The sequence below is a fragment of the Sciurus vulgaris genome (assembly GCF_902686455.1).
Source record: "Sciurus vulgaris genome assembly, chromosome: 3".
NCBI classification, from domain to species: Eukaryota; Metazoa; Chordata; class Mammalia; order Rodentia; family Sciuridae; genus Sciurus; species Sciurus vulgaris.
The window spans coordinates 66,631,952-66,655,183 of record NC_136463.1 but is presented as its reverse complement, the minus strand read 5'-3'; the positions used below and the strand labels follow the sequence as shown (position 1 = coordinate 66,655,183).

Here is a 23,232-nt window from a genome sequence, read left to right as displayed (position 1 = left end):
CCTTGGCAACCTCTAGATAACCTGCTTAGCCCAGCAGCCACTAGAGCCTTGGAGGTTTTCCTCATTGGGTAATGAGGAATGTGTCAGGCCTCAGCAGGGCTCAACACTGCTGAGATGGGAGAGCTACTTTTATCCCAGCTTATCCTGCTACCTCTCTGCTTTGAGACTTGCACAAAATCTGCCTTCAGGGGTTGTTCATCTTGCCTCACTCCATCCTCTGTATATGAAGCCCAAGTGCCCTCCTGAAGCCCAGTAAAACTTAAATCTCACCCTTTCACCTCCATAGTCAGAGGGCCCAGAGAGAATCAGTAGAGGTCAGAAATGGGAGATGGGAATTTGATGTGTAAAATACACAGACAAAGTAGCATGTTTTGCTACCATTTATTTGCTATGTGGTATGTATTCAAGGCATGAGGCAGGACTAGTGTACTTCTCTCTAATCCCAGGAGAGACAGCAAGAAGAACCCAAGGAGAAGCTATACCATCATGGGGAAATTGTTAGGGCTAGTGGAGGCAGGGGAGACCCAGGCATTCTGCTCTGACTTCTAGCAAGTTCTCCTGCCCTCAGACATTAGGGGCTCCCTTTTCTCCCATCCTGTGGTCCCAGGTGCAACAATGGGAGAGGGAAGGAGAGGAGAGAAAAAGTTGACTTGATGTTGGACAAAGGCATCTCTGTTCTGCATGGCTATTTGGCCCTGACCATGACTACAGGCAAGAATACAGATGGCTGGGCCAAGGGCCATAATGTGGATTAAGCATGCCTCAGTAGGCATGATTGGCAATGTAGAGGGACTGTGCTGCCGCTCCACCATCTTCTCCACTGCCTTCATACTGGCCCTGGGCTGCAAGCCCATTCACCTGCAAAAGGGGAAAGTGGAGTAAATAGGCTGTGCCAGCCCACAGGTGTCAAACTGCTCAGGCTATAACCTCTGGGTACTGGTCTCTGCCCTTGCTACACACTTTACCACCACCACCTGTAGCTCCCAACCTCAGCTCGCTTGATGAACTCCTCAGTGGCAGCCCCAGCATTGTCCCTTTGCCCTCGCCAGGCATTCAGTGCAGAGGCCTGCAGGGCACGCCCATAGGAGAAGGTGAGGGCCCAAGGTCGAGGAAGCGGGCAGCGGTTGATGGCATTGAGGTTGAGTGATGCCTCCTCTTCACTTTGACCCCCAGACAGGAAAGTCACTCCTAGGGTAGAGGAGAGAAGACAAATTAGTTGGTCACTCCCTATTTGTCCAGGGTAAGGAACTGTTGATGGTCACAAGTAGAACTTGAGGATGGACTTTAGGGATAGGAGCAGGTTAGAGAGCCAGGTTTTACCTGGGACAGCAGGGGGCACAGTGCGACGCAAGGCAGTAACAGTTGCCATGGCAATCTCCTCTGGGGTATACTTGATGGGACAGGCATGGCCAGGGGTCACCATGTTGGGCTTGAGCAGCGTCCCCTCCAGGTACACGTGATGATCACTCAAAGCCTTGTACACAGCAGCCAGGACCTGGGGATCAAAGGAGGTTTATGAAGGGTCTCTGGATCCCCACTGCTTACTGCTCTATGCCCCCCATCTTAGAGATAGGTGGGTATGGACTATAAGGGTTCAGTATAGGCCCAGATCCACAGGTATGTTTGGGGATCTGCAGAAGAGCACTAGGAGAGAGTGTGCCTGAATCTAAGCTGGGAGAATAGGCGTAGGTACCTCTTGCTAGGCTGTCTCTGAAGTATATGTCTGTCCCCAGCTTTTATATATGTTACCTTTTCTGTAACATACTGGCAACGTTTGAGGTCATGGTCTCCATCAGGCAGGATCTCAGGCTCCACAATAGGCACAATGCCATTCTGTAGGGAAGAACAGAATGGATTGGGAGGGACAGTAGGAGAGAAGGGAGAAATCCCTGTAATCCTCTCCCCACCAGGAACAGGACACCCATCTGATCACCCAAACCCCCAACACACACCTGCTGGCAGATGCTGGCATAGCGGGCCAGCACATTGGCATTCTCCAGAATGGCAAGTGCTGAGGGCGTGCGCTCACTGATTTTCAGCACACAGCGCCATTTGGCAAAGTCGGCACCATCCTTCTTGTATTGGGCACAGCGTTCTGACAGACCATCCAGTCCTGCAACCATAGTGCCAGCCTCATCACCCTGCCCTCTCTTGCCTGTATTGAACACCTAATCCTGGTCGTCCTAAAGCCCATCCACCATGTACCTTGGGTGGTAGTTTCTCCATCTGTCCCGGCCAAAGGCACTACACCCTTGTCAACCTGCAGAGGAAAAAGACAGAGGGCTGAACGCAGGCAGGATTCTCTTTACCACCCCTCTTACACAAACAGATTTCCATGTCCAGCCCCCAGTCAGGACCCGGGACTGCACCTTGATTCCCACAACAATGCCCTTATCTTGGATGGTTCGGACGAAGGGGACACCATTATCATCTTTCTGGTAGAGTGTCTCATGGAAGAAGATGACACCTCCAATACACTTCTTCACACGGTCATCAGCACTGAATAGGACCTGGCGGTAGAGCCGGCGGTTCTCCTCCGTGTTTTCCACCCCAATTTGGCTCAGCCTCTTGGCCATGCTACCTGTAGGCAAACAAAAGAGAGACAACCTAGCTCCCTGACCATGGCTTCCTGGCCATCTCTACCATCCTGATCAGATGCCCCACCTACCTACAGACTCATCTGCAGCCAGGATGCCTTTGCCTGGGGCCACAATGCGGAGGGCAATGTCAGACAATTCCTTCTTCTGCTCAGCAGAAAGGGCTGGGTACGAGTGGGGCATGGTGACAGCTCTCTGGGATGGAGACAAAATATAAAAGTTGAATCCCACCCACACTACCTCATCTGCTTTCTTTCCTAACCAAATGCCCCTCCGCCCCAAACATGGAACTGGGAGCAGGCAGCAGTCCTTGGCATAGGTCCTGGGCATCAGAGTGGCACCAATCTCTCTGACAGCTAGCAGGCCTAGGGCCCCAGTTCCCATACCTCCTTTGTCCCTGATGGGCACCCTTCCCAGCCCAGAGGAGAGATGCAGGGTGGGGGTGGGGAGATGAGCAGCCCTGAAGCTACTAGTCTTCTCAAGAAACTGTGGCCAACTGAGGATACCAATTCTGAATGTATCTTTCTTGAGATAGGCATAAGCCCTGGATTTTCCAGTTTCCCTTTTTTCATCCTCAACTGGGTCTCTTAGGATTGTGCACATATTTTCAAAGCTTTAGAATGAGGCAAAAGCACCATTCGCTCCCCATCTCCCAACCTAGCAAGCTTCTAAAGGAAAAGGTTGGAAGGAAGGGTTCAGGAGTAGGAGTGGCATGCGTAACAGCCACAGGCTTTTATACCCTCTTTTTTTCCATACTACAACCTGACTGTCTCTGCCTACTGCCTACTCCCCAACCCTGTGTCAGAGGTTGACCCCAGAGAAATTACAAAGTGTGACAGGAAAGAGCAGCAGCAGGCCAGCTAAGTCAGATGGGAATACTGGGGGAAATGAATCCCCACCAAGTCTTCACCAGTGCCCAGAAGCACTACTGTGTGGAGGGAGGCGTGAGAGGTTAGGGAGCATTTCAACTCCCCACAACTCAGACACCTGGTGGGAAGATGACCAGGGGACGAAGATGAAAAGGAATGAGAAGAGAGCCTGAATAAGGGAGGGAGAGATGCAGGAAGAGGAGGGAGAATTGGGGAGGTGATGGTGATGGTGATGCAGGCTAACCAGTCAGGTCCGAGTACCTAGACCTAGGGGCAGAGAATGCAAGAGAGCTAGCTGGAGAGGGAAGGGGCAGAAGCAGGCTGAGATTAAAACGGCCTGGGTGAGAGAGGCTGATCCCAGCGAACATCCAGGAGAGGGTTGAAAAGGTACATCCACCGGACCCAGGGAACAGGCAAGGTTTGCAGGGGAAGAGCTCAGGAGAGGAAGTGGAGACGCCGAGCAGCTCTTGCCTCGCCAAGGGGCTTACCTGCACGCAGGGAGTTAGTAGCAGCAGCTGCAGACTCGACTCGGGTTCCAGTTATGGCCCGCAGCAGAAGCGGCTCAGCACCGGCTCTAGTAAATGAGGCTGCGGATGCTGCAGAGCTACGTGACTCCCAGGAGGGCGGGACTGGCCCTTCCCCGCCCCCGTTCCGCCCCTTCCCAGGACTAGTCTGGGACAAGGCCACGCCCTCAGGGGCGGGGCAACGAGGTGGAGTGACCCCAGTCGGGACCTCTGAGGATTATTAGTGGGTGTCCGCCTCCCACTTCGTGGAGCGTGGTCACTAGGGGCCTAGAGGCAGGAAAGGGCCTTGCATTGTCTACCACGATCACTTTTGCCACATGCAGAGCAATATGCTGAATGTTCGGGATTAAGCTTGATCTGGTGAAGCAGAGTCCTTTAAACAGTCATAGCAGGTGGGGTAGGTGGAACAGAGGTACAAAAAGGGAGCCCAAATTCAAGGCAATGGAGTAATGAACTGAGGTTCTCTGTCCTCAGCCCCATATTTACCAGGGGCTGCCTCCTAGGGGGATGGGGAAAATAAGAGAATGGAGTCTTTTCTGTTTCCCCCAGGCCCAGAGCCAGGGTACAAGCAGTCCAGTGCCCAGAGTATTTGGGGAAGCAAGAGAAGGGAGAAAGGGCAGACAGCCCTGGCTCTGGATGCAGCAGAAGGACGTATGAAGTGCACACAGGCGGGAGGGCCCAGTTGCCTCTTACTTGACCTCATTCAACCTCTCAACGCAAAAAATAAGATTCAGTGAACTTAGAGAAATACATTTAAAACACTTTATTTAAATAGCATCAAACATAGTTGGCTCAATGCCAAATGTTCCTAGTGAAGGGGTAAGGAAATGTCTGCAGGTGAAAGGAATGAAGCAGAATCCAGCTCAGTTTTTCTTTTTTTGTTTCATTTTTTGGGATGAGGTCTCACTATGTTGCCCAGGCTGGTCATGAACTTCTGGGTTCAATCAGTCTTCCTGCAACAGCCTCTCAAGTAGATGGGATTACATATGGGCACCACCACAACTATATTCAGTTTCTTAGCTCAAAAATTGTAGCAATCCTTGTAGCTCCTTGCAACTATTCACTACCTCTGGGACAGACAGAAGAGTCTGGAAAGAAAGGCAGAAAAAGCAGCTTGGAACCTCAAGCCTAAGGCCCAAGATCCCAGCCCCAGGAAGCACCCACTGTGTTAGAATGGAGGGAACAGAAGCCACAAAGAAGCACTAATAGAGAGGGAGGCCCACCTTTCAGCAAAGGCTGGGAGCCAGAGCTATGTTCATTAGTACCTCCTGGGGCCAGACCTTGTGCCTTAGTTTGATTACCTCCCTCCCTCCTTTACCTCATAAATATGCTGAACAATGTCATCTAGTTTCTTTAACTCTGTTTCAGAGCGTCGAAGGTTCTCCTCTAGGATGTTTCTCTAGAAAGCAAATAGGTGTCATAGTCCTGTGCTTAAAAGAACAGCATAGCTTGGCAGAACAGAAGTTACATGACAGAACACTTGTTAGTGGTGGTAGGAATGGCCGTAGAACAGCATGGAAATGCTTACATGGTTCTGGAACTTGACCATGAGTTTTGCTTTTTCATTTTTCATCTCCAGGAACATCACCCTCAGCTTGTCCACCTGCAGATATGTCCAGATTAATAGGGACACAGCCTTGGGTCCCTACCAATTATCCAGTTTATCTGTTAACTGACTCACCTCCTGAGAGAGCCACACTTTCTCCTGGATCCAGTTAGTGGCCATGGGCTGACAGTTTGGGTCCAGCTGGCCTGCCAGGGTCTCCTGTAGCACTTTGGTTTCTGTCTCTGCATGCCGAAGTGAGCAAGTAAGCTGGGTCACTTCTTCTCTGAGGCTCTGAGAATAAGAATAGAGGCATCCAATAGCACTCAAAGGTCTCTATTCTTCTAATCTCAGGTGGTGGTGGACAAAGGTAAACCAGGATATCCACGTCTCATGTTTGGGACCTTGCTAATAGTGGCACAGAAAGCAGGGGCCTGGGCATCATGAGGAACATACTATGAGCTCGCCACTCTTATTTATCTGTTCTAGGATCTTCTCATTCTGCTTCTGTATAACTTCCTGGAGCTCCTTTTCATTCTGTAAGAGAAAAGAAAGTGAGAAAGTACTAAGAACTGGCTTCATAGTCCATGCTAGGAGGTAGGAGAGTACGTCTGACCTGTTTGGCCATGGTGGGACCAGCTAGTACCATTCTAATTCTTCCTCCATGGCCAAGTCAGTCAAGGAACCTACCAGTGTCGGGAGAGTTCTGCTAGAGTTTTTGACTTCTTTCCTGGGAAGACAGGTCAACCCATTGCTGATTCCTAAATACGTGAAATGTCTGGCCCCAGGAAGGGCAAAACTAGGACAGTAATTGGAAAATCCCCACCACCCAGATTCCTGAAGAGACAATGGCTCCCAGTGGGCCAGTAGGCCTGCCCCAGTTCTTCATCGCCCCATTTCTAGGCCCCTCCTTCACCTTGTAGCGCAAGCACAAGGCCTGGTTCAGCTTCTCTATGTCTGCTTCCTTTGCCTTCTGGGCTTCCTGATGCTGTTCTTCCTGGGCCTGCAGCCTATCCTGCAAAGCATAACTAGGGAAAAATCCCACGTCATTCCTGTCCTCTCAGGAGTGTGCTGTGCCCTCGCTAGGGGCTATCTTACTGCCCTGTCATGAAGACTGCATCCCACTCACAGTTTTCGCTGCAGAGTCCCAATGGCTTCTTCTTTAGACTCTTGCAACAGGGAACACAGGCTCTGAAGGTCAAGAAGCTTAGTATTTATTTCTGCCAGTCTCTTCTCCATGTCTGGGGTCTCTGAAAGAGAAAGTCCTAGACAGGTACAGCTCTTCAGTGTGGAAGGAAGGGGTGTATAGCCATCATTTCCACAACCCTTATCTGTGTTCCCCCACCCATATGATTTGAATATTCAGAACATTACAGATCCCAAAAGGCAGAAATAAAATGAGCCCAGGTAGAATTGAGGTTTTTAGAGCAAAGCACTTCTCACTGCTTTTGTCTTTACTCATCACCACCACATTTTCTAGAAATGAGGCAGGATCCCTGGAGCCCATCCTAACCTGTAGGTTGAAGGGAAACCGTTGATGCTACTCGGGTGAAAGCACTCTTTTCACTTCCAAGCAAGGGTGCAGGAGCTGATTCTGGCTCTAAAACAAAAACCAACCATGAAAGAAGGCCCAGAAAAAGATGATGATGTGCATCTTTACCAGAAAAAGATATCGAGAGAAGGGTCATAACTTTCCCACCCAAATCCCAGGCCTTTAACCTTCATTTGCCACTGCTGTCAAGATGCTTCCCAAGAAGGCACTGTCATTAGGTGGAGGGTGTTCTTGAATAGGAGCACAGGCTGTGTTCAGCAGAAGGGTCTCTGGGTCAGCCTAAGGACAAAGGAGGAAAAAACAGGAGTTCTTATAAATACTGCACGCTAAGCAATTATGCTAGTGGAGCTCTAGAGTGAGTGATTTCCTAAGCTGCCTACCAACTATTCCCAGCTATCTCTTCCAGAGTGCTGTTCCACCCATTACTTCACTGTTCTATCTCCAACTACCCCATTAGCACCTTTCGCCAAACATGTTTATATTCTTGTCTCTCCCAATAAAACAACCAAATAATTGGGGGAGAAAAACCCACAAACCTTAAATCTCTCTTTAGCAACTACTTCCCTTTAATTTAAAAAAAAAAAAGAAGCCAGGCACAGTGGCACAGTTCTGTAATTCCAGCAGCTCAGGAGGCTGAGGCAGGAGGATCTCGAGCTCAAAGCCAGCCTCAGCAAAAAAGTGAGGCACTAAGCAACTCAGTGAGATCCTGTCTCTAAATAAAATACAAAATAGGGCAGGGGATGTGTCAGTGGTCAGTGCCCCTGAGTTCAATCCTTGGTACCCCCCCAAACACAAAAAAAAGAAGACAGGCATGGTAGCCCACACCTTTAATTCCAGCAAATTGGGAGGCTGAGGCAGGAGGATCACAAGTTCAAGTCCAGCCTCAGCAATTTAGCAAGGCCCTGGGCAACTTAGAGAGACCCTGTTTCTAAATAAAAAATTTTAAAAAGGCTGGGGATGTGGCTCAGTGGTTAAGTGCCCCTGGATTCAATCCATAATACACACACACACATGCACACACACAACACACACACACACACAACCTGGGCATAGTGGTCCATGCCTATAATGTTAACTACTCAGAGGCTGAGGGAGGAGGATTGCAAGCTCAAAATGAGAAAGAACAATTTAGCAAAACCCTGTCTCAAAATAAAATAGAAAGGGTTGAAAGTGTGGCTCAATGGTAGAGCACCTCTGGATTCAATCTCGACAATCCCAAAAAGAAAAGAGAAAAAAAAAGCCTGTGTGTCTTGCCTATGAGTCTCATCATCTATTGACTCCCGAGTCTACTACACTCAGGCTTTTTGCCCCCCCAACCATTCCACCAAAACTCTTTTGTCATTTGGTTCAAAGATGTCATTCTTACCTTCAAATACAAGGATAATTTTTAGCTTTTGTATTACCTGGCTATTTGATACTGATGACCATGATGTACTTTTAGAAATTTCCTTTTCCTCTAGGACATGACCCTACTTCATGGATAGGCCTCAAAAATTTCTGAATATTGGGCTGGGCTCTCAGTAGTAGAGTGCTTGCCTAGCATGTGTGAGGAACTGGGTTTGATTCTCAGCACCACACAAAAAATAAATATAAAGATATTATGTCCATCTACAGCTAAAAATATTAAAAAATTTTTTTTCTGAATATATCTTCCCTCAACCCATAGGTCCTTCCTTAACCATCGGGTTCCGTCCTTGGCCCTCTTTTCACTCTAATCCATTCCCCAGTGGCCTCGTTTTGGGAACTCTACAAAAACATTCACTTTAAATTTCCACTTCCACATGAATGACTCTTCAATCTCCTCCTCTCAGTTGGATTTTTTTCCCAGTCTCCAGGCCCTATGAAGAAATCTTCACAGTCCACATGAAACAGTATGTATAAAGTTGAGTTTGCCATTTTCCCTGTCCCACCTTATCAAATATCTGTTCCTACTCCTATATTTACTGCTCTAGAGCAGAGGGGTCCTGCAGGTCAATCTGGTGTGCAGTTTTTGCATATGTTTTACTGGAACATAGCCATGCCCACTAATTTACATATACTGTCAATAGCTTTTCTTGAGCTACGAGGCAGAGTTAAGTAGTTGAGACAGACACCACAGGCCCACAAAGATGAAACACCATACTGGTACTTCATAGGACAAGTTTGCTATCCCCAATTCTAGGAGTGTTACAACCTTTCTAACAATCTAAGATCACCATTTACTCTTGTTTTACTTCTATATCCAATTGGTCACCAGGTTCAATTACTTCTACCTCCTAAATATATTCAATTCATCAGCTTCTCTCTATCTCCTCTATAACTGGCACTAGTTTAAGCCTTCAAAATCTGGCCTGTTGTATACTTTCATAGCCTTGTGTACTGCCTTGCCCCATTATAGCTCCTATACTCCAATCATAAAGAGCTACTTCCCATTCCCTAACCTTGCCACATTTTATATGAGTAGGGCCTTGCCTTGTTCATTCTGTATTCCCAGTACCCACACAGGTCTTGTTACAAGGTAGACACTACAAATAATGTATATACAATGTACTATGTACATGACTTTCATACTAGTCATACAAAACTTTCATATACTGTTTCCTCTGCCTGGAGAGCCTGCCTCTATACCCACCCTGCCCCATAAACTTCTAAACCTCAAGATTGCCCAAGGTCATCTACTTTGAGAAGACATCTTATCTCTCAAAGGTAAAACTGACTCTCCTTTCTCTGAGTCCCACAGCGGGTCCATGCAGACTTCTACCATGATCATGTCAAGTGACAGCTTTACATTTGTCTGTCTTTCCTACTGGACTGTAGATTGCTTGGCACTTCCTGTGCTCAGCATACAATTTGAGAAGAGGGTCAGGATCTTGGCTGTACCTTTCTCTCCCCAACCCCACAAGTTTTTTTTTTTGTTTTGTTTTGTTTTGTTTTGTTTTTGGTACTGGGGATTGAACCCAGGGCCTTGTACATCCTAGGCAAGCTATCTATCAGTGAGCTACATCCCCAGCCCTATACCTTTAATATTGAACAAGCTAATTAATTCTGTATTCTGAAAGATAGCAACCATTTATTGTTTGGTGTGCACTGTGGGGAAGCCAAAAAAGAGTGCTAAATTTCTGCTTTCTTTAAACACTGTCTAGCTGAAAAGATCAGAAAATTAATTCAATGTAAAAGGAGAATAAGTGACTGAGGAATGCATAAAAAGTAGAGATTGCTCAGTCCCTGTGCTTTGGGAACATTTCAAAGGCAAACTAGCGAGGATTGCAATAGGGAATGAAAAGGAATTCCCAGTTTGAAAATAGAAGAGAATGATATAGGAGCAGCCCAAGATCAAGTGTGAATGGAGATAGAACATTGTGTATTGTGGACAGGCAGCCTACTTGGAGTAAAAGTTTTATAAGCAGTAGGAGACATATGAAGGTTTGAGTGACAAGCTAAATAGGTCCTGTAGGTAATTAAAAGTCATTGAAGATCACAGAGATGGGAGAATAGGGTTTTAGAAACACTAAACTATACAATAAAAATACAAAGGGAAGGGCAGAGAGGAAACTCCAGTATCCTACCTTCTCCTTTAGCTTTGTCTGCAGGAAGAAGATCAGGATCTGTAGTTGCTCAGCCAGCACCCCTAGCTCTTGGGAATAATGGCGTGTCTTCTCCATATCTTGTTCCTGATTCTTTGCTATAATGCTGGCCAGGTCAGCCCTAAAATGAGGAACAGGGAGGATGACCAAAGACCAGGGTACCTTCTTTGAACACCTCTCCCAAATCCCCTGCATTCAAGGAGAGAAACAAGAGGCCTGACACTGTCACAATTCTCTTCTTGGTGCTTCTGGCTTCTAGAAGTGTTCTTGGAAAAAATAAGCATGGGGTGGAGGCTTGGGGGCAGGGGATATGGAAAGGTAGAGCTCTTACTTTAGGTTCTCCACAGTGTCCTTGAGATTCTCACACTGCAGGCTGCGTTTCCGAAGCACTTCCAGAGTGGTTTTCAACTGACACTCAACCTGACCCAGCTCGAGGTGAGCAACCTGATTCTCTTGGTCTGCAAACTTGAAAGATGGGAGGAAGAAAGGAAGGAAAGGAATGGGAGATGGGGGGAAAAATGAGTCCAAGTGAGGAATTTCAGAGCACTAGGGACAGAGGTTTTTTCCATCCCACAATCTTAAACCTTACCTCAATGCCATCAAGCAAGAGTCATATTCCTGAGGTCTACTAGCTCCCTTGCCCAAGCTGAATTCCTTACCTCCAGGGTCTCCTTCAGGTCCTGCACCTCCTTGGCCAGCACAGCCTGCTGCTGTTGCAGTTCTGCCTGCATGTGTTTTAGTGCCATCTCTTCTTTTTGCCATCTGTCAGAGATAGAACTTATGTTAGATCCTTTTGGTCCTACACACTGGGTGCCTACCGCTACAATGACCAGATAGGAACTCACCGAGCAGCCTGCTCCTCATTGTTCTGGGTAAGTTGACAAAGCAACTCATCCTTTGTGGCCAGGTCCTGGGCACAATGGGCATGCTGGCTCTGCAGCTCTTTTAGCTGGCTGTCCATGTTGGCCAGGATCTGCAGCTGAGCCTGGAGATCTAGATCAAAAGTATCCTAATTATACCATCTAGTCATCAGGCCAGAAACCCTCCATATTTCTGCTCCAAAGAAAGGGCTCCAAAGCACTCCCTTGCTCTATTGCCATGCTCCAAGCCTTAGCACATCTGCACACATACCTGTTGCTAGGCGACTATTTTCCAACTTCAGTTGTTCTACTTGGCCTTTATAGTCCTCTAAATGGTTAGAGACTTGTTCCAGCTCCTTGGAAACCTAAGAAGAAAACAATTTTCCTCCTATAGTTCCTCCTAAATCAAGAATCCCAAGAATTTGAGAAGCTTTTCTTTCTGGACAAGACAGACTTTCTGGACAAGCAAAATACCTTAATCCTGGGCAGTGACATTGCAGAAAATAAAGCTGATCCTCAGGGAAAAGTAAAGACAGGAGAAAAATTGAAGTAAAGGAGGTGCTGAAGAGCAAAGGAAATAACTGAGCCAAGCCATCTTATAGTCAAGGGACTTGATTTGTCTCCAAACCCAGAGTGGCAAGAAGACCAGTGTTAAGAGGATAATGATATGACACATTAGAAAGGGGAGAAACCAGGCCTAAGTAGTCCCCACTTCAGGTTTGTACCTGCTGCTTTTCTTCAATTGCAGCATCACGTTCCTGCAGAGCCTGCCAGCTCTTAGCTGTGAGTTTCTCTGTGAGTTGTCGAGACCGACTCAGCAAAGCTGTCCACGTCACACACTATCAGGGGAAGTAAGCAGTTCAGAAGAGCACACCTGAGGCAAGGTTTCTAACAGGCCTGACTGAAAGTAAGGAATGGTTATGGTGGTTCCAAATACTCACATCCAGTTGCATGGATGTCCAGTCCTGTTGCAAGATGGAAGTCAGATTCTCTGTCTGCTGAACCAACTCTTTTTGTTCTATATGAAGCCCTGCCTAGAAAGGAAAGATAACCTATGGAGGCAGCTAAAAGAAGGGATGTGGCCATGTTCCCCAGTGTGTTAGTATAGACCCCAGGAAAGAAAATGCCCTTAAATTTTACCAATTGGGCCTGGGCCACCTGCAGATGGCCTCTGAATTCCCGCATGGATGTCAAATTCTGTTCCAGTTGGGTGATGCGCTGGCTGGCATGTGCACAGAAAGCCTCCAGCACTGTTTCTGCCTGTTTAGGAAAGAGGTTGCAAGGACACATTTTGTAGTATTGGGAAATGGCACACAAAAACACAACCATCCAATACACCAGTAGTTCAATTCTTAACTCCCCAGGACAGGCAGTTCTTAAGCAATCCTTCTGTGTCTTAAGTGCATTCCTACAGGAACCTTGAAATGGAGACCTCCCACATCCAGGAACCCCTTACCGCATCCTTGCCTCTGAGGGCCATTTCCTCTCTGTGTCTTGCCTCCTCCCTTTCTGTTTTGAGGCTCTGGAGCTTTGCCCTCAATTTCTTCAATACATCAAAACAGCAGGAAACCAAGGTTTCTGCATGCCGAGACTATAGGATAAGAATCAGAAATCATGTATGGTCCTTTTTTTTGCTTTGAGTTCCATTAAAGGCCTCTACCTCCTTCTTAGTGCTGCTTACCTCTTGACTCAGAGTTGTTTTATCTTCTTCTATGTGCAACAAGGACAGGTGAAACAAAGATATCAGCTCTTTGGACACTAGTGCCCATGATTGCTGTGGAGGGAAAGAAGGCTAGGCTAGATCATATAGTCACTAAGCAGAAAGCAGGGCTACTAGGGAGGAAAAGTCACTGATTCCAATTCCAAGCTCCTAATAGGGAGAAGTCATTTTTTGCAAAGGTTTGGGAACTTTTCACTATAACAGCTAAGTATCACTATCTACTAACCACCCCGTGATTTCCCATTTTTGATCTTCACAGAACCTAGCAGTGATATAAGGTCAATCAATACTTACCATGACATTCCTTGCCTGCTGTAGGGCCTGTCTAATGGCTTGGTTCTCCTGAAGATGTTGAGGTTTCTTAGTTACCTAGCCATAGAAATGGAGTTGCTCCTTTTAGTTAAGACAACATGTGCCAGCAGCTCCTACCCACAACCCCCTATGAGTTACAGGTGCCTTTTCTAGCAGAAGCATAAGTAAGGCTCAAAACTAGATGAAGCCACCTGGAGCAGTGGTAGGTAAAAATTCTTTTTTATTTTTTCCCCCACAGTGCTGAAGATCAAACCCAGGGATTCATGCATGCTAGGCAAGCACTCTACCACTGAGTGCTTTTCATTTTTTATTTTGAGACAGGGTCTCACAAAGTTGCCCATCCAGCCTTGAATTTGTGGTCCTCCTGCCTCAGCTTCCTAAGTAGATAGGATTACAGGAGGGTGCCACCTCACCTGGAGGTAATATACCTGAATACTGATGCTGTCTTGGATTTGATGAAATACAATAATGCTTAAGAAAAACCACAACTGAGCCAGGAAAGGCCCCCAGCAACTTAGCCAGATCCTATCTCAAAATAAAAGATAAAAAGGTCTGGGGATGTGGCTCAGTGGTTAAGTTCCCTGGGTTCAATCCCCGATGCAAAAAACAAAAACAAAAAACACAATTTAAGTTGGCAGAGGTGGCGCATGCCTGTAATCCCAGCTACTTGGGAGGCTGAGGTGGGAGAAGCTTGCGCTGGAGACCAGCTTGGGTCACATAGTGAGGTCCCATCTTGAGGAGAGGACAGGAAAATCACCAATGAGTACAGTCATCTTTTGGTATAGTTGGAGGGATGGTTCCAGGATCCCCTCTAGATACCAAAATCTGTAAACGTTCAAGTCCATCATATAAAATGGTATAATATTGACATATAACCTACACATATCCTTTCATATACTTTAATTGTTTGGTACTAGGGATTTAACCCAGGGGGCACTCTATGCTGCATCACCAGCCCTTTTTAGTTTTAATTTTGAGACAGGTATAATTGCTCAGACTAGCCTTGAACTTGCCATCCTCCCACATCAGCCTCCAAAGTTACCGAGATTACAGATGTGCACCGTTGTGCCTAACTAACCATTCTTTTTAATGACTACAGTATATTCATCTTATGGATGTACCATTATTTGTTTTTGTCATTATTAAAAATAAAACTTAGGGCTGGGGAGATAGCTCAGTCAGTAGAGTGCTTGCCTTGCATGCACAAAGCCCTGGGTTCGATCCCCAGCACCGCAAAAAAAATAAATAAATAAATTTAAAAAAAATAAATAAAACTTGTCATTGTTATGTAGAACTTTTCCCCCTATATCCCCAGAAGTGGAGTTACGATGTCAAAAAGTTTGAGCTGTTTTAATGTTTTAAGGATCTTCCTTAAATGACTTCAAAAAACATGAACTAGTTTATACCCTAGAGACAAAAGGACAATATTTGCCAACATTATCTACTTAATTCTTTCCTATTCAGTCATTGTTTCCATATGCATTTCTTCATTTTGTTTTTGCAGTGCTAGTGACTGAACCCAGGGATGTATTTCTTTTATTTCCAGTAATGTTAAGCTTTTTTTTTTTGGTTGGGGAGGGAGTACTGGGGATTGAACCCAGGGGTACTACAAAGCTACATCCCCAGCCCTCCCACGCCTTTTTTTTTAAGACAGGATCTCACTAAATTGTCCAGGCTGTCTTTGAACTTGAGATCTTCCTGCCTCAGTCTTCTGAATAGCTGGGATTATAGTAGTACACTACCATAACCGGCAACTTTCTTAAATATTTATTAGTCATTTGAATTTGCTTATTCTTATCTGCCTGACCATTACCTTAGTGCAGATAAACATCTTAAATGCCCCACAGATTAGATAAGTATGAGCCTAGAGACAGTAGAAAGAAAGACTCAAGTCCTAAAAGATGCAATCTTCATTACTGCTAAAAGCCACAATCTGGAAAATGGCTACTGCTAGAACAGCAGTGCTGAGTCACGAGGCTGTGGCAGTCTGAATTTAAGGAGACAGAATTGCATCACCTTCAGATCTCTTGGAATTCATGGTTCTATGGAGTTCATTAACTACTGCACCATGCAGAAAGGCATAGAGCACCCCGTAAGCCCTGGACAGGGTACACACTGCTCAGAGCGGGGCAGTCAGGCAGGTGATGAGATTAATGTGAAGGAGGCAGTCAAGCGGCAAGGACATGCATAGTGATGGGGAATGGTTGAAGGTGATGTCATTTCCCCTCTTTGGTTCTGCTTCAGTAGCCTCCAAAGGGACCTGGCAAGCTTCAGGGGAAGAAGATACAAGGCAGATTCAGGGATGGGAAACAAGGTCAAGGATAAGAGGAAAGGATACAAAGGTAAACACAAGAGACTGAGCAGCTACAGGAATGTGGAGCCCATGGTTTCCAGGATTTGGGGCAAAAGGTAAAGTCATTACTTTGAGAATATTTTCAACTCAGAGGAGGTCTTTAGGCATTTGGGGACCTTATCTTCTAAGCATCAGTCACCTATTATTTCTATAGTCACAATACTGAGGCTCTCAATTCCTTCTCAACACTATTCCCTTCCTTCCTAAGTCCTGGGTTGTTAGAGTCCTCTAGAACAGTGGTCTTAAACTGTTTTCCTCTCATACCTCCCACAATAATTTGAAAAACTAAGTACCCTTGAGTTTAAATTGTTGCAAAGGCTGTAATTTCTAGCCTATTATCAATACTGATGGTCGAAGTAAAATTCCTAAATCACTCAAATATACTCAATTGCATAAATAGTACATAAATTGTAATGATTTGATGCATATTTGATAACTTTACTACCAGATAAAAGCAGGCATGGTGGCACATGCCTGCAGTTTCCACTGAGGCAGGAGGATTGCAAGTTCAAAGCCAGCCTCAGCAACTTAACAGGTCCCTAAGCAACTTAGTGAGACCCTGTCTCAAAATAAAAAAAAATTTAAGAAAGAGCTGGGTATGTGTGGCAGAGAGATTAAGTGCCCAAGTTCAATCCCCAATACCAAAACAAACAAGCAAAAAACAACCCCAAAACAAATAAAATACAAGAAAAACTAATTCTTTTTACAGTCAGAAATTTTATGTCATTTCCTTTTTCTCCTTGAACCTATATTTTTATATTCCTCAGAATTTTATCCTAGTGGGTAGGGGTGTAGCTTAATGGTAGAGCACTCCCTAGCATGCACAAGGCTCTGGGCTTAATCCTTAGCACCACAAATAAACACACATATGCTTTAATTCTAATATATTTTATATTTGCAAATTTGTTATTAACCAATATTTCTCCAACAATAAGTTCATCCAGCCAGGCATGGTGGCACACACCTATAATCCCAGCAACTCAAGAGGCTAGGCAGGAGCATCACAGATTCCAGTTCAGTCCCAGCAACTTAGTGAGGCCCTAAACAAATTAGTGAGCCTGTCTCAAAAAAATAAAACAGAAGACTGGAGATACAACTCAGTGGTAAAGAGCCTCTCGTTCAATATCCAGTACCTACCCCACAAAAAGAAAGTTCATCTAAATTGAAATTAAAATGTGTTTTAAATTCCTTTGACCAAGCTGGGTGTGGTGGCACACACCTGTAATTCCAGCAGCTTGGGAGGCTGAGGCAAGAGGATCAGGAGTTCAAAGCCAGCCTCAGCAATTTAGTAAGGTCCTAACTTACTGAGACCCTGTCTCTAAATAAAATATAAAAAAGGGCTGGGAGGCTGGGGTTGTGGCTCAGAGGTAGAGTGCTTGCCTAGCATGAGACGTTGGATTCGATCCCCAGCACCACATAAGAAAAACTAAATAAACAAAATAAAGGTATTGTGTCCATTTACAACTAAAAATATTTTTAAAATAAAAATTAAAAAATAAAAAATAAAAAGGGCTGGGGATGTGGTTCAGTGGTTGAGCACCCCTGGGTTTAATCCCTTACACCAAAAAAAAAAAAAAAAAAAAAAAAAAAAAAATCCGTTGACCAGAACACTTTCAGTGAAAAAAAATTTCTTCTGAAGTATTTTTATCAATTGAATGCTAGTCACTGTAATAATATTATAATTTTTAAATCCTAAACACATCCAGTGAAATTTTATTGAGAATCACCTATTAATGAAATATACAGTGCTTCCCTCCCCTTATTAGTTCAAGTACTTATAAATTACTATGAGCCCACAATAAGACATGGTTCAGCAAAAATTCATGACTATTTTCCATTTTAATAGATATAAGCACTAAGAAATCTATACATAAAAATAATGGGAATTAGTAGAAATGGAAAAAGGGAGGAAGGGCTTATGACCCAGCTATAGGAACTCCTTTGGAAATAAATGTCAAAACTCTTAGTGAACTTTCATCAAAAATATTCAAAGATCAACTAACAAAGTTATTCTCCACTTTTGTTGAAAACATGCAGAAATGATGTTATATAATCATTTGCTTTCTCAACATGTGCACAAATATTTTTGTTGTCCTTTGATTATTTTGTAAGACCTGAGATGGGAAGTAAGTATGCTTTTCTTTAGTAAAGTGGACAAGGGCAAATGAGAATGGGGAAGTAGAAAAGAATTAGTTAATACTTTTGAACAATGAAGATCTAGAAATTGATTCCTTTCAAACACTCGTTGTTTGCATTGCCTTGGAAAGTCTTGATGTACCCCAGGGTATACTGAGTACCCACTACTTTAATAAGAGTTTTGTCTAGATTCTTAGCTTTTACATATATTCTAAGAATAAGTTTGTGATTAAGAAGTCTCTTTTGGGCTCAGTGGTAGAGCAACTGCCTGGCATGTGTGAGGCTCTGGGTTCAATTCTCAGAACCACATATAAATAAATGAATAAAACAAAGGTCTATCAATATCTTTAAAAAAAAAAAAAAAAAAGTCCCCTTTGCCCTCTGGCAGCTTATCAGCTTAAATTCTTAGGAAGAGGGCCCACTAGAACCCTTCAAGCTTTGGGAGGAAGCTTCTTACCTCACCAAGAGAGGCATCAGTCTGTGTGCTACTGTCCTGAGCTTCTGGGTGAGGAACAGTCATATGGCTCTTCCAGTCCTGCAGCTGTCTAGAAAGAACCTCCAGAATGACGAGAGAGCTCAGTAGGTTATCTTCCAGGTCACGTCGAGACAAGGCAGTCAGATCTGGAGGATAACAGCTGCAGGAGAAAGAAAAGGACATGAGGAAAAGAAAGGGAGGGAAGGGACATGAGAAGCAGGTGGAAGGGAATGGAGCTCCAGAGGCACAAGGATAGAGGGACACTTACCCCAGCAGAAGGTGCTTTGTCTCCAAAGTACTATCCTTGGTGCCCAGCAAACCTGTCTGGGATTCATTTATATGCTTTTCTTGTGCTGGAGGAGTAAACCAGGTCCCCACAGAGCAAGTGGAGAAAGGTGTAGTGCCAATGGCAGCATCCTGAAGCGCAGAGGGAAGTGATAAGCTTTGTCGGAGATTTTCTAACATGACTGAGGTATTTACACCTTTTTCTAGCCACGCCAATGGGGACATCCAAGTCTCTGAATCAGAATTAAGAATCCCACCAGCATCTCCTACTGCTAGGCCTGGAGCTGCCTGGAACTCCATTTCTACCAGATTTGGAGTTAGGCACGGGGATGGAACATCTTCTATATTTAAGTCGACTGCTTGATCTCCTAATTCAACCTCCTCAGGGAATATGGAAAAGCTCATTTCTGTTTCCTTGATAGGTTTATGCTCTACAGCTTCCTCCTCTACATACACATGATTGTTGGGGCAATCTGCTGCCAATGCAGTTGAAGGGGAAAGCCAGAACGTGGAGGAAGGCAAGAAGGCATTACTTTTAGAAGATACAAAGTCCTCAGAAACAGCTTCAGTGCTATTGTTCCTCAGACTTTCCTTGGAGTAGTGTGGCTGTTGCTCAGAACAGGGATTTGGTGGATATTCCCAGAGACAGGATGGAGAATCCTGCAATGTAGGTTTTTCAAGCATAGCAACAACTTCAGAAAAGTTGTGTTCTGTGCACGATGCTGCCTCCTTTCTTATCTGATCTCTTAGCTTCAAAGGCTCATTTAGAAAGCTGCTGTTTGTCTCTGCCATGGTATCTGAAAGAGCCTCAAGTGTAATCTCTTGCTGCTGCCCCAATGGAGATGGTTCAAGGACCATGGCTTTAATTACATAGTCATTCATTGGGTCTACTGTTTCCTCAGATGTTTTGGGAGTAGAGATGGATTGGAGACTCAGATCTAGGGGTTGTTCATCTGATGCATGCTGACAAGTTTCTAGACACTTTGACAGGGAGGAGTCTGTCTTGTTGGTTTTAACAAAATCCAACGGAGATGAATTGTTGCTGCCTTCCTGCCACAGGAAACAAAAGTAGTTGGTTAAAGCAGTCAATTCAGTTCCCAAAATACAACAATGGGTACAGGATACTATCTGTACTCAACAAAAGGAAAGCGTTCTTAACCTCTGCTTAGTTAAGAACTTGGCTAATTCTTGCTCCTTACTACACAAACCAAATAGCAGGGAAAGAAAAGCTAGGAGACCAATCAGGTGAACCAGTCTAAAGCATAAATAGGCTGACAATATCGATCCCTATCATGAGGAGACAATAGATTGAATGTGACCTTGCCCCTCTTTATTCTTTTTTTTTTTTTTTTTTAGCAGTGCTGGGGGTTGAACCCAGGGCCTTGTGCTTATAAGGCAAGCACTCCACCAACTGAGCTATCTCCCCAGCCCGAGTTTTTTTTTTTTTTTTTTTTTCCCTTGAGGGGCGGGGGATTAGAACCACAGCCCTTTTCCATGCTAGGTGAGCACTCGCAGAAAAGAGCTATTTCTTTTCTTCAGCCCCGCCCCTCTCTGTTCTTAACTCCAGTCCACTTCTAGGGGAAAAGGTAGAATGGTATTGGCTCCTTCCTAAAGTAGGCTCAAGCTCTATCAAAATCTAGGAGTTAGAATAGATAAAATCATTGAAGTAGGGACAGAGTATATAGTTCAGTGGTAGAGCATTTGCCAAGCATGCACAAGTCCATGGATTCAATCTCCAATACTAAAAGAAAGAACAAAATCATGTTCAAAAAAGAAAAAGGAAACTAAAAAGTACGAATAAAAATTAAAATTAAAAAGAAAAAGAAAAGAAAGAGGAATCAGGTGCTGTGGAGCATGCCCATAATCCCAGCGGCTTGGGAGGCTGAGGCAGGAGGATCATAAGTTCAAGGCCAGCCTCAGCAACTTAGCGAGACCCTGAAAATAAAAAATAAGGAGGGCTGGAGAGCTAGCTCAGTTGGTAGAGTGCTTGTCTTGCAAGCACAAGGCCCTGGGTTTGATCCCCAGCACCACAAAAAAAAAAAAAAAAAAGGATTAGGGATGAGGCTTGGTGGCAAAGAGCCTCTGAGTTCAATCCCTAGTACCCCCACAAAAAAAAAAAAGAGGAAGCAAATTTTCATATTTCAGGAGTAAGAGAAGCTAGAACTGATCAAATTTGACCTTGAGCTTTTTAGAAACCAGAGCTAGAAGGAAAATATGATAAACTTAAAATAGTTTTCATTTTCAGAAAGAGAAAAGGATAGCAATTTCTTTAGGAAGACAATTTTTACAGGCAGTAAATTCTAACAAGTTTCTTCCAGGAACTTTACAGAAGGGTCAATCTCCTTCCTTGACAAATTTTTACAGCAACCGAAAAGCAGTTTGCACATGGCTACTTTTCTCAAGACCTTTGACAAAAGTACAACTCAGTAAGGGCAATTCTGCAAGGGAATAGTTTAAGGTGAGCAAATATCCAGCCTTCTGGTGGTATAACTTGATCCCAGGGAAGTTGTGGCTAGAGTGGATGGATACTGCCTAACTCTTGCATCAGACAGGCCTCTCCATAAGTGAGCCCATGTTAGAGACCACCACTAATCAGGGTGATATTATTTTTCAGTGGTTTGGGAAAGGTCGAATGGGGGGAGGAGATAATAAAAACAGCTAAAATAGAAGTTCGGGTTCTCAGTGGATTTCCTTTAACCACCCTAGGGCACCTCTCTGTCGGCCTGAATAGCTGTAAATGGAAGTCACTGAGATGGAAGAATTCATTATCGTTATTAATTACGTTCCAGTCCTGGCCCTCTGTTCCTCTGAGCTCTTGGCCTGGGCAAGCAGCCAGTCGAGAAGTTGTCCAGGCGAACCTCACCTGTAGCCCCAGCTTGCACAGTGATGGGGTCAGCGAAGAGCACATAGGGGTCCCTTTTCCTGAGCTGGTAAGGGCACCAGGCTGCAGGATAAGTTCTCGGAGAGGAGTTCTCATAGCTGGTTTTCCCTGAGAAAGAAAGCGAGTTTAGATAAGATTGGGCTCCGCCAGCCCGACGTTCCTTCCTCCCTAAGAAGCTCTTGAGGCGATAAGAAGAGCGGGTTCCCATCCCAGTCTCGCTGAAAGGGCAAAGCGAACACACTTCCCAGCCCCAGCCTCCACCCAGGTTTCCAGGACCCTCAGCACCGACAGTGCCCCCGCACCAGTATTCCGGACACATCTCTTTCTCCGTGGGGACTCTCCCGCTCACCGACTGGGGCGAAGGCGACAGGCTGATGTTTAACTTTTTCACCCGCCACATCTTCAAAACAGAAAGCAGGTCGACTACCTCCCAGAACAAGTCGAGTCCGCCATGTTTACCCGCCGTCTTTATTTGAACCTGCTCCGCGCTTTCCGATTGGCTGAGGAGCCGCAGTGCGTCAGGATGCGGGTCAGGTCGGGTCTCGAGCCGGGCGGGCGGAGCTGGCGTTGGCCACGCCCCTCCAGCGACCCCGCAGTTGACTTCTGGCCGACCCCTCACCGCCGACGCCACCTGGGGGGTCTGCACACACTAGGCCTACCACAGGTCTTGCTATCCTGACGTCGGGAGGACACCGCAGGTAACTGGAGGGTCTAGAAGTACAACCGTCCTGCTTCCAGAGGAGCGCCTTCACGCCCTGTCGGAAAAGTCGTCTCCATAGCCAGGCCTTAGAAGATCCCTCCTGGTGTTTTCCTTAGTGACCTCTGGGTTACCTCCCGCCTCTTCTGACAGAGCCGGCCTGGGAGTCTGGAAGGGAAAGTTGTTTGGTTGTTGTTGTTTGTTTTGGTTTTTGGTACCAGGGATTGAATTCAGAGGCATTTAATCACTGAGCCACATCCCAGCCCTTTTTGTCTTTTTATTTTGAGATAGGACCTCACGAAGTTGCTTAGGGCCTCACTAAATTGCTGGAGCTGGCTTTGAATTTGCAATCCAGTCTCCCGAGCCACTGGGATTACAAGTAATGCGCCACCATACAGGGCTAGAAGGGAAAGTTGGAAATGGAATGGTGTTGCATGCCAGTAATCCCAGAGATTTGGGAAGCTGAGGCAGAAAAGAGCGCAAGTTCAAGGTCAGCCTCAGCAGTTGAGTGAGGCCCTAAGCAACTTAGTGAGATCCTGTCTCAAAATTAAAAGATAGAAAGGACTGGGGATGTGGCTAAGTGCTTTAAGTGCCCCTGGATTCAACTCCTGGTACAAACAAACAAAAATCTCCATTTTATAGATGAAGGAATTGAGTCAGAGAATTTAATTTGTCCAGTGTCCCACAGTTAATAACAGAGCCAGTCTTCCAACCCACTTGCAACTACTGTACCTACTGTTTTGTTAATCTTTCTTTATGGTAAATCTGCCCATTGAAGGTAGCATGCATCTTTAATAACAGCTAAGGGATTTTTTAATTTGTTTTGAGACAGGGTTTTACTGTATTTCCCAGGCTTTCCTCAAAC

The 23,232-nt window shown here is 45.3% G+C and overlaps 2 protein-coding genes across 4 annotated transcripts; both read right to left on the bottom strand.

The window, feature by feature from the left end:
• Window positions 1-367: 367 nt before the first annotated feature.
• On the bottom strand, window positions 368-4,113 carry ALDOC (aldolase, fructose-bisphosphate C). The gene is made up of 9 exons (XM_079135007.1): window positions 3,955-4,113; window positions 2,669-2,792; window positions 2,370-2,581; window positions 2,206-2,260; window positions 1,953-2,113; window positions 1,750-1,833; window positions 1,321-1,495; window positions 989-1,188; window positions 368-858 (listed from the first exon to the last, which is right to left on the bottom strand). The coding sequence occupies exons 2-9, from the start codon at window positions 2,778-2,780 to the stop codon at window positions 763-765; spliced, it is 1,095 nt and encodes a 364-aa protein (XP_078991133.1). The 5' UTR covers window positions 2,781-2,792; window positions 3,955-4,113; the 3' UTR covers window positions 368-762.
• Window positions 4,114-4,747: 634 nt separating this feature from the next.
• SPAG5 (sperm associated antigen 5) lies at window positions 4,748-23,232 on the bottom strand. Of its 3 annotated transcripts, none has more exons than XM_079133715.1 (24): window positions 22,020-22,170; window positions 21,653-21,778; window positions 18,773-19,839; window positions 18,487-18,664; window positions 13,523-13,597; window positions 13,190-13,282; window positions 12,965-13,099; window positions 12,649-12,768; window positions 12,450-12,542; window positions 12,234-12,347; window positions 11,780-11,873; window positions 11,494-11,641; window positions 11,308-11,410; window positions 10,980-11,113; window positions 10,631-10,769; window positions 7,253-7,364; window positions 7,047-7,133; window positions 6,663-6,798; window positions 6,450-6,561; window positions 5,990-6,070; window positions 5,672-5,827; window positions 5,519-5,593; window positions 5,309-5,389; window positions 4,748-5,078 (listed from the first exon to the last, which is right to left on the bottom strand). In XM_079133715.1, exons 1-24 carry the CDS (start codon window positions 22,068-22,070, stop codon window positions 5,007-5,009), a joined length of 3,582 nt encoding a protein of 1,193 aa, XP_078989841.1. In that variant the 5' UTR covers window positions 22,071-22,170; the 3' UTR covers window positions 4,748-5,006. The 3 variants fall into 3 exon arrangements, with proteins under 3 accessions (XP_078989841.1, XP_078989842.1, XP_078989843.1); XM_079133716.1 differs by having other exon boundaries at window positions 6,663-6,783; XM_079133717.1 differs by lacking the exons at window positions 4,748-5,078; window positions 5,309-5,389 and adding an exon at window positions 22,319-23,232 and having other exon boundaries at window positions 5,396-5,593.